General features: G+C 45.2%; 1 protein-coding gene across 1 annotated transcript in view; it reads right to left on the minus strand.

The window, feature by feature from the left end:
- Window positions 1-13675, minus strand: part of SPON1 (spondin 1) — a 343817-nt gene that overhangs the window by 25897 nt on the left and 304245 nt on the right. The window contains 3 exon segments of the mRNA XM_040328285.1: window positions 4718-4750; window positions 4752-4796; window positions 9148-9288. Coding sequence (XP_040184219.1) covers window positions 4718-4750; window positions 4752-4796; window positions 9148-9288 — 219 coding nt within the window.

Consider the following 13675-nt stretch of genomic DNA (forward strand, 5'->3'; position numbering starts at 1 on the left):
GCTGGCAGGAGGTGGTGGGGGGCAGAGGTGATGGCTGCAAGAGCTGGGCAGTAGATGGGGGCAGGGGGTGGTGGGGGGCAGGAGCTGGCAGGAGGTGATTGTGGGGGTGGTGTTTTAACAGACAATTATTAAAATAAAAAAAAAGGTCATTTCGGTTTCGGCCTACATTTTTTTTTATTTCGGTTTCGTTTCGGTTTCTGAAATTTCCATTTCGGTGCACCTCTAATAGGAACCCTTTGCAATCTGTGTCTACTTCTGCTGCTTCTACAAATAAATTTTGGTGCGAATGAACATCTAATGACGCAAGATAATCCAAAGAGCGAATATAAAATATAGCAAAAGCTTTGTGGTAATTTATGTTAGTGGTCATCTAGAGTAGGGAAAGTAAAATACCTTATGAAAGCTGCACAATGCGCTCTGATAAATCACAAAACAAAATTCTCAAAAAGCTAAAATCCATCAAGTGCCGTTTTCCCGCCTTTGTGTGCACTACCGAGCTTGATGAATGAACCCTAATCATAATCTTGCAGATCTTTCGAGGACCGGCGAGGGCAGCGGCTGACAAATAAAGAACTCTTTTTTTTATTCCCTCTTTGGCGGTGGCAGTGGTGATGAGTGATTGCAAAACGAAAAAAAAATAAAAAAGTCTGTATGGTTTTAAGACAAACAAAATGTTCCTTTTGCATAATCGCAATCAATTCTTGTCATCGGCTCGCTCTGGAGTCTGCTCTCCCAACAGGCTTGTTTTATTTTAACTATTAAACACAGGCCACCGCTGGTAAGGTGCTGCCTCTAGATTGGAGCATTTATCTTGTGTACGGCTTTGGGAGACAGATTCAATGTGCCTGACTATAAGAATAATGCATTGAGAACAGGCATAAGGAAAATAAAAAATGGGAGCTTATAGTAGGACTTGCAAAACACAGGGACATTTGTAATATATTATTATTGGAACAGAACAAAGGGGATCATAGACAAGTATCACCAGGTATGCATGCTCGCTACATCTGGCCTTGGATGGTTGATGGTGACAGCTTGGGGAACACGGTGATGATGTCATTATATTAAACCTGTACTGCTGGGAGCGGATGTGTTAAGCCTGCACATAGGCAGAACTCGGCCTGGAAGGTTTTGCAAGCAGAAGAATAACAGGTGGAGAACTTTCTGTTGGCATAACAGAGGCTGCAATTCGGACTCCATCCAGGATTAGGACTTGGTGAATCCTTAGGGCTCATTGATATGAGCGACAGGCTATACCTGCCCTCTGAAAAGTGATTAATGGCGGACTGTGTTGTTTTTAGATAGTCTAGAGCAGGTTTACAGGAGGTAAAACTTCTGCCTCCTGAATGCCATTTTTTTTTTCAATCCCAATGGGGATGTTACAATGAACTTGTAAGCAGGTAGGGCAGAGTAGATACTCTTTAATGGTGCATTCTCCCACTGGGAGAAGGCTGGGAGCCCCTTTAAAAGTCACAAAGGGAAGAGGGTCAAGGGTTTCCGGGGATTGGAGAACAAGAAGAAAGATCAGACTGCTGTGTTCCTGCTATCCCCCTCCGCTGAGGGAGAGCAGAGAGTCTTGGGGATCCCTCTTAGGATCCTTGGGGAAGTGAGACAACGATATTCTACTGCTAACAGTGGTGGCTGGTGCTCAAGATTTTTGGGGGGCGCAAACGGAAAAAAATATTGCAGCCTCACTGTGCCCATCAAATGCAGCCACTGTGCCATCAATTGTCACCACTGTGCCATGCCATCAAACGCAGCCACTGTGCCATCAATTCGTACCACTGTGCCATGCCATTAAACGCAGCCAACGTGCCATGCCATCAAACGCAGCCACTGTGCCATCAATTGTCACCACTGTGCCATGCCATCAAACGCAGCCACTGTGCCATGCCATCAAACACAGCCACTGTGCCATCAATTGTCACCACTGTGCCCTTTAATTGTCACCACTGTGCCCTTTAATTGTCACCGCTGTGCCCTTTAATTGTCACCGCTGTGCCCTTTAATTGTCACCGCTGTGCCCTTTAATTGTCGCCACTGTGCCCTTTAATTGTCGCCACTGTGCCCTTTAATTGTCCCCACTGTGTCTATTGTCGCCACTGTGCCCATTGATGTCGCCGCTGTGCCCATTGATGTCGCCGCTGTGCCCTGTAAAGTGCCCCTTTCCTCCCCCGCCCGGAACTTACCTTTACTGGAGTCAGCCATCCATGTCCCTCGATGTCTTCTACCGTCCTTCTACCGTCCTCGATGACTGACAGACGTCTCAGGTTACCGGTAGCCAGAATCGGCCAACCAGATTGGCTGAGACACCTGTCAGTCTTATCCAAGGAGCGCATCCCCAGTGCGTTCCTTGTATAAGCTTCCGGGACCCTTTAGCTCTGATAGGCACTTCCGTACAGCCAACCAGCTGCCGTTATTCAGATGGCCGGACATGAGAGCCGACCATCTGAATAGAACAGCGGCGATAATAACATAGATTTGTGCAATGCATGAATCTATGTTATTAGACTCAGTGGCGGTGAGAGCCAAAGGGGGCGGTGCTCCAGCGCCATCCATGGACGAACCACCACTGACCGCTAACAATATTCTACTGGTGGTGAAACTGGGGCTTTGCCCCTTGCCCCCCCCCCCCCCTTTATGGGAAGGAAGCCATGGCAGATTATAGCTGAAGAGAACATAGGCCAATCACTTGAACTGTGGAATGAGGCATAGTCCTAACAGGCAGGGATCGACTTACCTCCCATATATACTGAGTACTGTTGTTGCGGTCTTGGACCCGTCGCTGTTATGCGGCCACTTGAATTGATGCAGTAAAGACGTTAACTTGCAACTTCGTCCTCTGTGTGGATTAGTCCACAATGTACATTCAAGCCAGGGAGCATACTTAAAGGTTAACACTGTGTGTAAATCTGTCTGTCAAGCCCGAAGAGGAATGAGGGGCTAGCATGTAGAGTAAGCACAGTCAGGACAATGAAAGGGTCTGGTCTCAAGCCATCACCCTCAAATAGGAGAGTATGGTAAGGCAAAGTAGAACGTTTGCCCTGAAGATCATTCTACGTGTAGAGTGACCCGGCTGCCCACTATTGCCACGCGGAGGCATCCAAGGCACTTGCTTTAAACTACTGCACTGGCAACTGCCATAACTGCATTTGGTATACAGTTTTGTAGCACTTTCCTATTGACTTCAGTGGGCATATTTGACCAACTGTGCCACATCTCAGATTAAATCTGCTGAATTAAAATTGCCACATGGCTGCAGGTATGTAAACAGGCTTCAAAACTTTGAGTCACTGACCCAGGCCAAGTATTTTTAAGGAATACTGACTCTTCTGACTTTTGCTTCATGATTGATCCAGGACTATTCATCGTACATTGGAGGAAGCAGGAGTACCACCGGTGTCAGGAGCACCTTAGGGAGGAGGCTTAGCAGGTTTGGTCCTAACACTAGAGCGACCCTACTGGAATGAGGAATGAGGACAAGATTCTAATAATTTTATTATTCTACCTCTAGGCAAAGACAAGCATTTAAATCCTTGCAGCATTAGGTACCCCACTGCAATGGTAGTTTTTTTTTTGTGCCCAGAGTTGGAGTCTGATATGGCCAGTAGGTGGAACCATTAGGCACAGCGGAGGACCAGAGATCCAAAACCCCCGAAGGCCAATCACCGATCATCCGAAAGTTTGTCAGAGGAAGATTCTTCAGCCAACTCATTGAGAGAGTGGAGAATAAAAAATAAGGACAGTATTTATAATAATCTTATTATTCTACCCATAGACAAGAACAAGCAGTTAACCCCTTGAGGTGGGTGGGTGGCACACTTCAAAAGGTATATTTTTTTTTGTGCCCTGAGTTTGCGTCTGATACGGCCAGCAAGTGGACCCACTGAGTGCAGCAGAAGACCAGAGATCTGATACTCCAAAAAGCGGTCAGAGGAAGATTCTTCAGCCAGATTCGAGAGAAATGGAGATCTAAGGCACAGGCAGTGGAACAGGTAAATTATAAAACTTCTCTTTTTAAGGGGTTGTAAAGGTACAATTTTTTTTTCTAAATAGCTTCCTTTACCTTAGTGCAGTCCTCCTTCACTTACCTCATCCTTAGATTTTGCTTTTAAACATCCTATTCTCTGAGAAATCCTCACTTCCTGTTCTTCTGTCTGTAACTCCACACAGAAATGCCAGGCTTTCTCCATGGTGTGGAGTGTCGTGCTCCGCCCCCTCCCTTAGACTACAGAGAGTCAAGACGCTCTCTACGTTGCAGTTAGAGAAAGGAGCTGTGTGTTAGTGGCGTCCTGACTCTCCTGTTGTCCAAGGGAAGAGGGAGAGCACGACACTCCACACCAGGGAGAAAACCTCACATTACTGTGTGTAGTTACAGACAGAAGAACAGGAAGTGAGGATTTCTCAGAAGAATAAGGACATTTAAAGCAAAATGGAAGGATGAGGTAGTGAAGGAGGACTGCACTAAGGTAAAGGAAACTATTTAGGAAAAAATAATTGTACCTTTACAACCCCTTTAAGGCTCATTTACAGCGGATGGGGTGGTGGAATAAAAAGTGCAATTCAACCGCATGTTTTCCCTGTCCCCCTACCACAAGTCCCTTATAGGTTCTTTATTTCCATGACAAAAAGTTGGGTGTCAAGGTTTCAAGGTGCTAATTAAGATAAAGTATGCACTGATCCCAACGGGACTTCTACCATCCCAATTATTTTTTACCTTCCTTTCCTTTTCTTCGGCAACCAGATCAGCCCACAATGTCATCTACGTTGTCCGGGACAATATTGCATTGCTCTCCCTGTAAGAAAAAACCTCTTTGAACCTTTTTGATCTGAAAAAGGTGAGCCGCCGGCCCCAATTAACAATCACACACGGGTACTAATGAAAGTTGATGCTTGGCTGTGATAAGGTTGAGAGTTTTTCTGCATGCATTAATCAAACAGCGCTATTGTATATCACGCACTACGGTAACATTGTGTGTTCATGCTGTTTGATTTAGAGGCCAATGAGCACAGAGACATTTAACATATCTTTACCTATTATCTTTACCAATTACCCGCACAACTCAGGAAGGATTATTATTGGCACTTAAGGCGTTTTAAAGCATACGCCTTAAGGAAAACGTAATCCTTTTTTTTTTTCATATTTTGATATATAGTAAATGTGATGGTGATCGGCTTGATGTAAATTATTTTATCACTGTGAATGTTTAAAAAAACTATTTTTTATGACTGGTTTAGGGCTCATTCACAAGGGCCATACAATGTTCAAAAAGGGGTATTTCTGCACCCGGAAGTATCAGGCCACGTACACACGGTCGATCCATCCGATGAAATGGTCCCGACGGACCGTTTTCATCGGATCACCTCTGAAGCAGACTGATGGTCTGATGTGCGTACACACCATCGTTCCAAAAACCGATCGGGTCAGAACGCGGTGACGTAAAACACACGACGTGCTGAAAAAACCGAAGTTCAATGCTTTCAAGCATGCGTTGACTTGATTCTGAGCATGCGTGGGTTTTGAACCAATGCTTTTGTGTACTAACCATCGGTTTGGGACCTATCGGTCAGCGGTCCATCGGTTTTTCGATTTTAAAGCAAGTTCTCTAATTTTTGTCTGAAAGAACAAAAGACCGATGGGGCGTACACACGGACAGTTTGGACCAATGAAACTGAAACTTCGGTCCGTTTTCATCGGTTGGACCGATGGTGTGTACGCGGCTCAGACGTTTGTGTACGCTAAAATGTGTGGTTATCAGAGTACAGCCAAAGCCTGCCACTGACGTGTAAAGCTGCTGCCCACAGCTGCATGCAAACACCTTTGATACCCAGGTGCGGCATATGCTCATTTTGTTTAGATCTCTGTGCTTGTGTGAAGAGAGTCCTTAAAGCAGAACTGCATTTTAAAAAAAGAAAAGAAACATAGTCCATTAAAAGAAAAAAAAGAGCTGCAGTTACTTCAATACTAACCTTCATTCTGGAGCTGTCCCCTGCAGTAATTAATTTCCTCCACTAGATGTCAATCCACTTCCTCTGAACTCAGGCTGTTGCCTTGTTATGGCAGCCTGGGCTCTGAGTACCACTGACCCTAACTGTCCTCCCATGTGATTTTTTTTTTCTTTAATTGAGTTTCACTTTGACTATATCTATACATTGTAGCCATATCTATTATATTCCATGTTTGGTATTGCTGCACTGTGATTTATTGTCCCTCTCCGCTCAGTGAAAGTTAACCAAGAGTGCTACTTATTAAAAACTATAGCCTATGCCAAAAAATTCTTAGGAAGTTCTAATTCATGGAGGCTATCTGACCCTACAACATAAAAAATAGTCCAAAACTGCCCAATAACTTAGAAGCAAGACAGAGGACAGAAAATATAGAATGACAGAAGGTGTATGCAGATATGTATGTACCTTAGCTAACATTTAAACAGAAAGATTGGATATTAAGAATTCAGCTACGTGGCATAGAAGTGGGGTGTTTCATGTGGTTGGGGTACAGAGCAGCAACATACAAACATGGTTTTAGGTTCATTTTGAATGAATATTTATATATATGTAGCACCCTGATGTTAGGTAAGGTTGCTATTCAATTTAGTTGCCAGGTGATAGCTGTCTTGCCAATTGTTAGGGGATCAATTGATTCCTCTCTAAATCTGGACTTGTGCACCCTTTCTCTTCTGTCACTAGGTGGCACTATGCTAGCGGCATTAGATAAGACAGGGGCTTGCGAGATTAGCCATGAACGGATGGGGTGTCTCAGCCAATGGGCAATGATTTTCTTGTCCCTTGGTCTGCTGGGAGAGCTTATTTATTTGGGTGGAGTCAGGTGATCGGTGTTCTATGCCACCTCCATGGCTGTCTGGGTGGGACGTGTGTCAGGGCTGGACTGGGACAAAAAATTTGGCCCTGGACTTCATCCAGACTGGCCCACTTTGGCAGGTCCTCTCCCATGGCGGCCGGACAACTCCCGAACCCCCCCCCCCCCCGGCCACCCAAGCCCCCTCTCCCCCTTCACTAGCCTGTGGCGAAGCTAGACATTTTTTCACCCGGGAAAAGAACCAGTTCGGTGCCCCCCCATTATGGGACAAGATTAGGCAGAAGTGAGAACCCCCAGGCCATAGCTGTTGAGTCAGCTGTCTGTCCCCTTCCCCATGCCTTCCCCATGCTCCTCTGCCGTCCCCCCTGCTCCTCTGTCCTCCCCCTGCTTCTCTGTCTGGTGAGCGCTGCAGGGAGGGAGAGGAGGTGAGCGCTACAGGACAGGAAGGGAGAGACAGAGGAGCGGAGGGGGGCGGCGGTCTGCTGTCACTGAAGCCGGCCCCACTGAGCCATCGGCCCACCGGAAACTCCCTGTAGTCCCAATGGCCAGTCCATCCCTGACGTGTGTTATGCTGCCTCAGGCTGCTAGACCGTAAGCCTGAGGCCCATCCCCGTGACATCTGGCTGCTAGGCTGCCTGAGGGCCTTTCCAGGAGCAGGAGAGCAGCGTAGGGTTGGGACTACTGGCTTATAGTCCAACCAGAAGCAGTGGTTCACCCGGACGGGGAACCAGCTGTGGTCAGAGGTAGAAGGGGAAGCTGATGCCACTAAGGGACCATCCACCTTGTTACCAGAGACCACTCTGAGTAAGCTGAAGCCAGTACCTGAGCAGTCTTCTCACCAACCGTTTACGGTGAAGAAGTAGGAAAAATTCAGCAAGTGCCAAGCCAGGGACCCAGTAGGACAGCAGAGGTGATGCTTGCAGAGCATCAGTGGGTGCCAAGCCAGGGACCTAGCAGGTCAGCAGAGGTGACGCTTGACGGGCATCAGTGAGTGACAAGCCAGGGACTGAGCAGGTCAGCAGGGAAGTGGGGGTGACGCTTGAGGAAGATACTGAGTGCTAAAAGTGGAAGAGCTCAGGGGATCCAATGGCTCTTGGATCCGAAGTCTAGTGAAAGACTGGGAGTTCATTGAGTGAAGATCCACAGTGAGTGATTGTGGAGTAAGCGGAGAACTGTTTTGTGTTGCCAATAGTTGAATAAAATTACTGTTAGTAACTGCTACAAGATTGTCACCATAGGAGACATCTGTCGTACCTATACAGAAGTGGTGTCCAGCTGGAGGCCTTCACCTGTATAGCTGTCTACCTATAGAAGTCTTGGAGTCTGACAATTATCATTGCATCTACCCAAGGGTGCTCTGGCCCTAACCCTCTCTCCCCCCCACAGTTCTGTTCAAGAGACAATAAATCTCTTTGCGTTCAAAAAGTGTGACAGTATATTGTTTTTGGCTGTTGTTTAATACCTTCTGTACTATATGTAATATTAGTAAATCTGTTTGACAAATAAACACGAGAAAGGATTCCCAGAGCACTATGGGTTAGCTCTCTGGAATAAGGGTTAGCTATGGACTCAGATGTCTTATTAGGTAGGAGTCACTGCTCAGACTCATTGTGTGTGATGTGTGTTTGATTTTTAACTTTTAAGAGACTCTTCAGGCCCCCCCCCCCACACTAAGTACTGTAGCTGTTGACCTTTAATAAAAGACACTTATCTGTCCAGGGATCCAGCACTGTCCTTGGGCCAGTTCTTTGCCTGTCTTCAGATCCCCAGTGCTGCAATGCAAACTGTGGGAAGCCGGCTGTGACTCCTTGTGGTTTAACATTGACTCCCCACTACACATGCAGCAGCCATGCTGCACCCCGTGAATGGTCCCGCAGCCACCTGGGACCTCTGATGTATCCCAAGAGGCTTCAGGCAGGGAGGGGGCTGAACTTAAATTTTGATCGTAGAGGATCGGGGCTGAAGTGGGAACGGGTAGCTGTTAAAACCAGGTACCTACTCTCTCCCCAAAAAAGTGTACAAAAGTTGGGATGGGGCAGAAAAGTGGAACTTCCCTTTGGGGGTGAAGTTACGCTTTAAGTTATTGAGTTTTGTAAGAGGGGCAAAGAGATAAAAATAAACCTCGATAGAATTATAAAGTCCAACCTGCTGGCTCAAAAGGAGATAAGAAAGAAGAAATAAGAGATATTAATAAAAACGTATTTATTTACCTGTCTAAAAATATATTTTTTTCTTTTTTTCGAATTTAATTTTTCCTGACCATAATAAAGAAAACTTTTAATTTTAAATTTGGACAAAACAAAAAAAAAATGTAATAAATAACTTACCTTTCTAGCAATCCTTTCAATAACGACTCTGGCAACTGGGACAATGGGACCTCCTTCTGGATCATAGAACGGGCTCTGTGGGTGGTCCAAGCTGGTCAAGGGTCGGATTTTGTCTTGGGGTATTGTAGGTTTGTTGGGTGACTAAGAGAGGAGAAAAAAAAAGCATTTGAGGGCTAAATGACTATAAAGTAATAAAAAGATGTGAGGCTTAATGCAAGCTTTATATTCTGAATGTGCCGAGTACATTATTTAAAAAAAATTAAAGTGATTGCTCTGAGTTGCAGCGATCACAATTGAATAAAGTTATGGCACCCTGGGGAACAAAACACGGTCCCCTGTACCATGCCTATCTACCAGGAATCTTTTGCTATGCTAAACACTGGCCTTAACCTGCGGGTTTCTTTCCCTTACCTGCCAATCACTCAAAACGTGCCCAAATGATGTGAATATTAACCACTTCCATACCGCGCCTATTCTGGCACTTCTCGCCTTCATAAAAATCATAATTTCTTTGCTCGAAAATTCCTCAGAACACCCAAACATTGGCCCAGATTCAAGAAGCTATGGTTGCGCGGCGCAATAGCTGTTTTGCTCCGCGTAGCGAATGCCCCTGATTCAGGAACATCGCTACGCGGACTGCAGCCTAGGATATGACAGGCATAAGCCTCCTTATGCCTTCATATCTCAGGCTGCATTCTTGCGTTGCCCGCTAGGGGGCGCGGCCATTGTGATCGGCGTATAGTATGCAAATTGCATACTACCACCGATTCACAAAAGTTGCGCGGGCCCTGCGCACGCAAGGTACAGAGTTTCCGTACGGCGACTTTAGCGCAAGGTTGCTCCTGCTGTAGCAGGGGCAGCCAATGCTAAAGTATAGCCGCCCTTCCCGCTCGTGAAATTTAAATTTCACGTCGTTTACGTAAGTGATTCGTGAATGGCGCTGGACGCCATTCACGTTCACTTAGAAGCAAATGACGTCCTTGCGACGTCATTTGCCGCAATGCACGTCGGGAAAGTTGCGCTGTGCGCTCGGCGCGGGAGCGCGCCTAATTTAAATGATTCCCGCCCCCGGCGGGATCATTTACATTAGGCACCCTTACGCCCGGCTATTTAGCATAGCGCCCGTGCAATTTACGGAGCTACTGCTCCGTGAATCGCGGGCATATCAAAATATTTGCGTGGGCGCAGAGCAAAAATCGTTGCCCTTTGCCCACGCAAATATTGCGTGGATCTACCTGAATCTGGGCCATTGTTTTTTTTTTTGCAGACACCCTAGGGAATAAAGTGGCGGTCATTGCAACTTTTTATCTCGCATGGTATTTGCCCTATAATTTTTCAAACACCTTTTTTTGGAAAAAAAAAAACGGTTTCATGAATTAAAAAAATAACAAAACAGTAAAGTTAGCCCAATTTTTTTGTATAATGTGAAAGATGATATTACGCAGAGTAAATAGATACCTAACTTGTCACGCTTTAAAATTGCGCACACTCATGGAATGGCGCCAAACTTCAGTACTTAAAAATCTACATAGGTGACGCTTGAATTTTTTTTACAGGTTACCAGTTTAGAGTTACAGAGGAGGTCTAGTGCTACTAGTGCTAGAATTATTGCTCTCGCTCTAACGCATGCAGCGATATCTCACATGTGTGGTTTGAACAGCGTTTACATATGTGGGCGGGACGTACGTGTGCGCTCGCTTCTGAGCGCAAGCTTCTGGGGACAGGGGCGTTTTAATTTTTTTTATATATTTTTTTTTTCATTTTACTTAATTTTTTTTTTTATTTACACTCTTTTTTTTTATCACTTTTATTCCTATTACAAGGAATGTAAACATCCCTTGTAATAGGAATAGTGTGTGACAGGTCCTCTTTATGGAGAGATGCGGGGTCAATAAGACCTCACATCTCTCCTCCAGGCTGGAAAGCATGAGATCGGGAAAACAATTCACAGATCTCATGCTTTCAGCCGCGATTTTGGCTTTGTTTACTTCCGGGTTGTTTTTTCGTCATAACATCGCGCCTGGGCCTCCGACGGTCATAGAGATTACCGGTGACTATCTGGTCACCGGACATTTCTATGCTCTTTATTCTGCAGCGACCGATTCGTTCTCCGGGCCTCCGATCGCAAGGGAGATATCCCCTCCCACCGCCTGTAAGAATGATCAAGCGGTGTAGGGCCGAAACAACTAATCGATTAATCGACAACTAATTGAATATGAAAATAGTTGTCAACTATTTTCATAATCGATTAATCGGCCAGTTGATTAGTTGGCCTGCATATAGTTTGCATTATTTGTTTACATATCAGGAAATACAGCTCAGTACACCATCCATACATGTCACTAAGTGCCTGAGAATTTGTGAATGTGAAAGTGTGAGGAGCAATGCCTCATGGGACATGTAGTCCTGGAAGTGAGTGGTTCTAAAGGCAGAAGTTTTTTTACCTTGCTATAGCAGGCGCTCTATACTATACTTTGCAGCTTGCTATTGAGGCACTCTGAAGGCAGGAGGAGCCAAAAGCATCGGTGAGGGACCCCAGAAGTGGAGGATCGGGGCTGCTCTGTGCAAAACCATTACATAGAGCAGGTAAGTATAACAAGTTTGTTTTTATAATTTTTTTTTTTTTTTTTTAAAGAATCTGTGCAGGGAAGATCAGCATCTGAACCCAGAGAAAGTAGAGGTAATAGAAGGCATTACAATTACTGTAGTTGGTTATTTATATTTACCACTGCATATGGATATTTAAGAATAAATTGCTTTTTTTTATTTTATTTTACATATTAACTAAATTGTACACCACACTTTTTTTTTTTATGATTATCCGATTAGTCGATCGTTAGTTGCAGCCCTAAAGCGGTGGAACCGCTGCTATGATCATTCCTATGATGCCTGTAGCTGCACCCATCATTCAGATATCCCCCACTGAATTCCAGGACGTCATATGACATCCTACGGTACGGAGGGCTCCATTGTTAAGATGGCCACCTGAACTCTCATGGGAATTTGGCATCAAATCAGACTCCTACCTTCCCAGAGAGACTGAGGAAGTCCATCAGAGGACAGTTTTCTGTACATTCGTCTTTCTCTGTAGCATCGGCACAGTGCCACCTACAGGCGAGAAAAAATCCTGGGCCTGCCTGCACACTGACATGGAACAAGCATGTGTGTATCAAGTCTCTGGACACCTAAGGGCCTGGGCACACTGCGTCACGCATGTTTTTTGTGCATGGAGTCAAGGCGTGTCAAGCAGTCTATTAAAAAGAAATGGGCTGTAACGCCTCAATATATAACATTTTTGGCACCGCTAAATGTGTTGAATTGGATGCTCCTCCTGGGAATGCATTAGGGCCATGCACTAAAAATGTGGGGGAGTGTGAACAAGCCTTAATATGCACATGCTTAGCAATTTACTAGATAGTAATGTAAGGATAATGGCCCTGGAACATACACCCTCCAAAACTTGGCAGTGGTAGCTTGATTATTACTGTCCCAGTAGATTCCCTTAGATTTGTGTTCTTTTCTCAGTAATATCTGCAGATGTTCTCATAAGGAATAATCGTAAAAGCATGGCCAATTGGGGATACTTGAGAGCGCTTGTTAAGAAACACTGGTATATCACCAGTACAATAATAAACAAACAAACTAAATCTAAAGATATTAATAGAAGAGAACGTCTAATGATATTTATGTAAACCGTTTATTGCAAAAGGAACAAAACTGTTTGCTATAACCGATTATTAGGTGGAGTTTGTCGTCAGTTTGTTGGTATCTGCTAGTACATCCAACACTGCCCTCCCCCCAGATATATATATATATTTACAGTGGAACCTTGGTTTACGAGTTAGGCCTCGCACACACGACCGAGAAACTCGACGGGCGAAACAAATAGTTTTGCTCGTCGAGTTCCTTGTGAAGCCGTCGAGTAACTCGACAAGCCAATTTTCTCCATTCCCGTCGAGGAAATAGAGAACTTGCTCTCTTTTTGGCTCGTCGAGTTTCTCGACAGTTTCCTCGACGAAAATGTACACACGACCGGTTTTCTCGGCAAAAAAAATCTCCCAGCAAGTTCCTTGCTGGTTTTTGCCGAGAAACTCTGTCGTGTGTACGAGGCCTAACGCGATTAACAAGCGTTTTGAAAAACAAGCAACTTTTATTTTGCGTGTTGTCTCGCAAAACGAGCAGAATTCAAGCTAATGGGGTGTGAAGTACCGCATTGGGCCAGAGGTGCGGGGGCGTTGGTGACACTGGGAACGGTTCATAGCCGTTCCGATTCAGTCAGAAATACTCCGTTCCCAAGTGTTTCCGAACCTTTCCGAGATCAGCCGAGCTGTCCACGAGTATTTCCGAGGCTCTCCGGCGCCCCAACCCTCTGGTCAGATGCAGTATTGCATGCCATAGAAGTCAATGTGGAACGAATTATCTTTGTTTTCATTGATTTCTATGGGAAAAATCGCTTTGATATGCGAGTGCTTTGGATTACAAGCATTCTCCTGGAACGGATTATGCTCGTAATCCAAGGTTCCACTGT

Source organism: Rana temporaria, chromosome 11 (assembly GCF_905171775.1).
Source record: "Rana temporaria chromosome 11, aRanTem1.1, whole genome shotgun sequence".
Taxonomy (NCBI): Eukaryota; Metazoa; Chordata; class Amphibia; order Anura; family Ranidae; genus Rana; species Rana temporaria.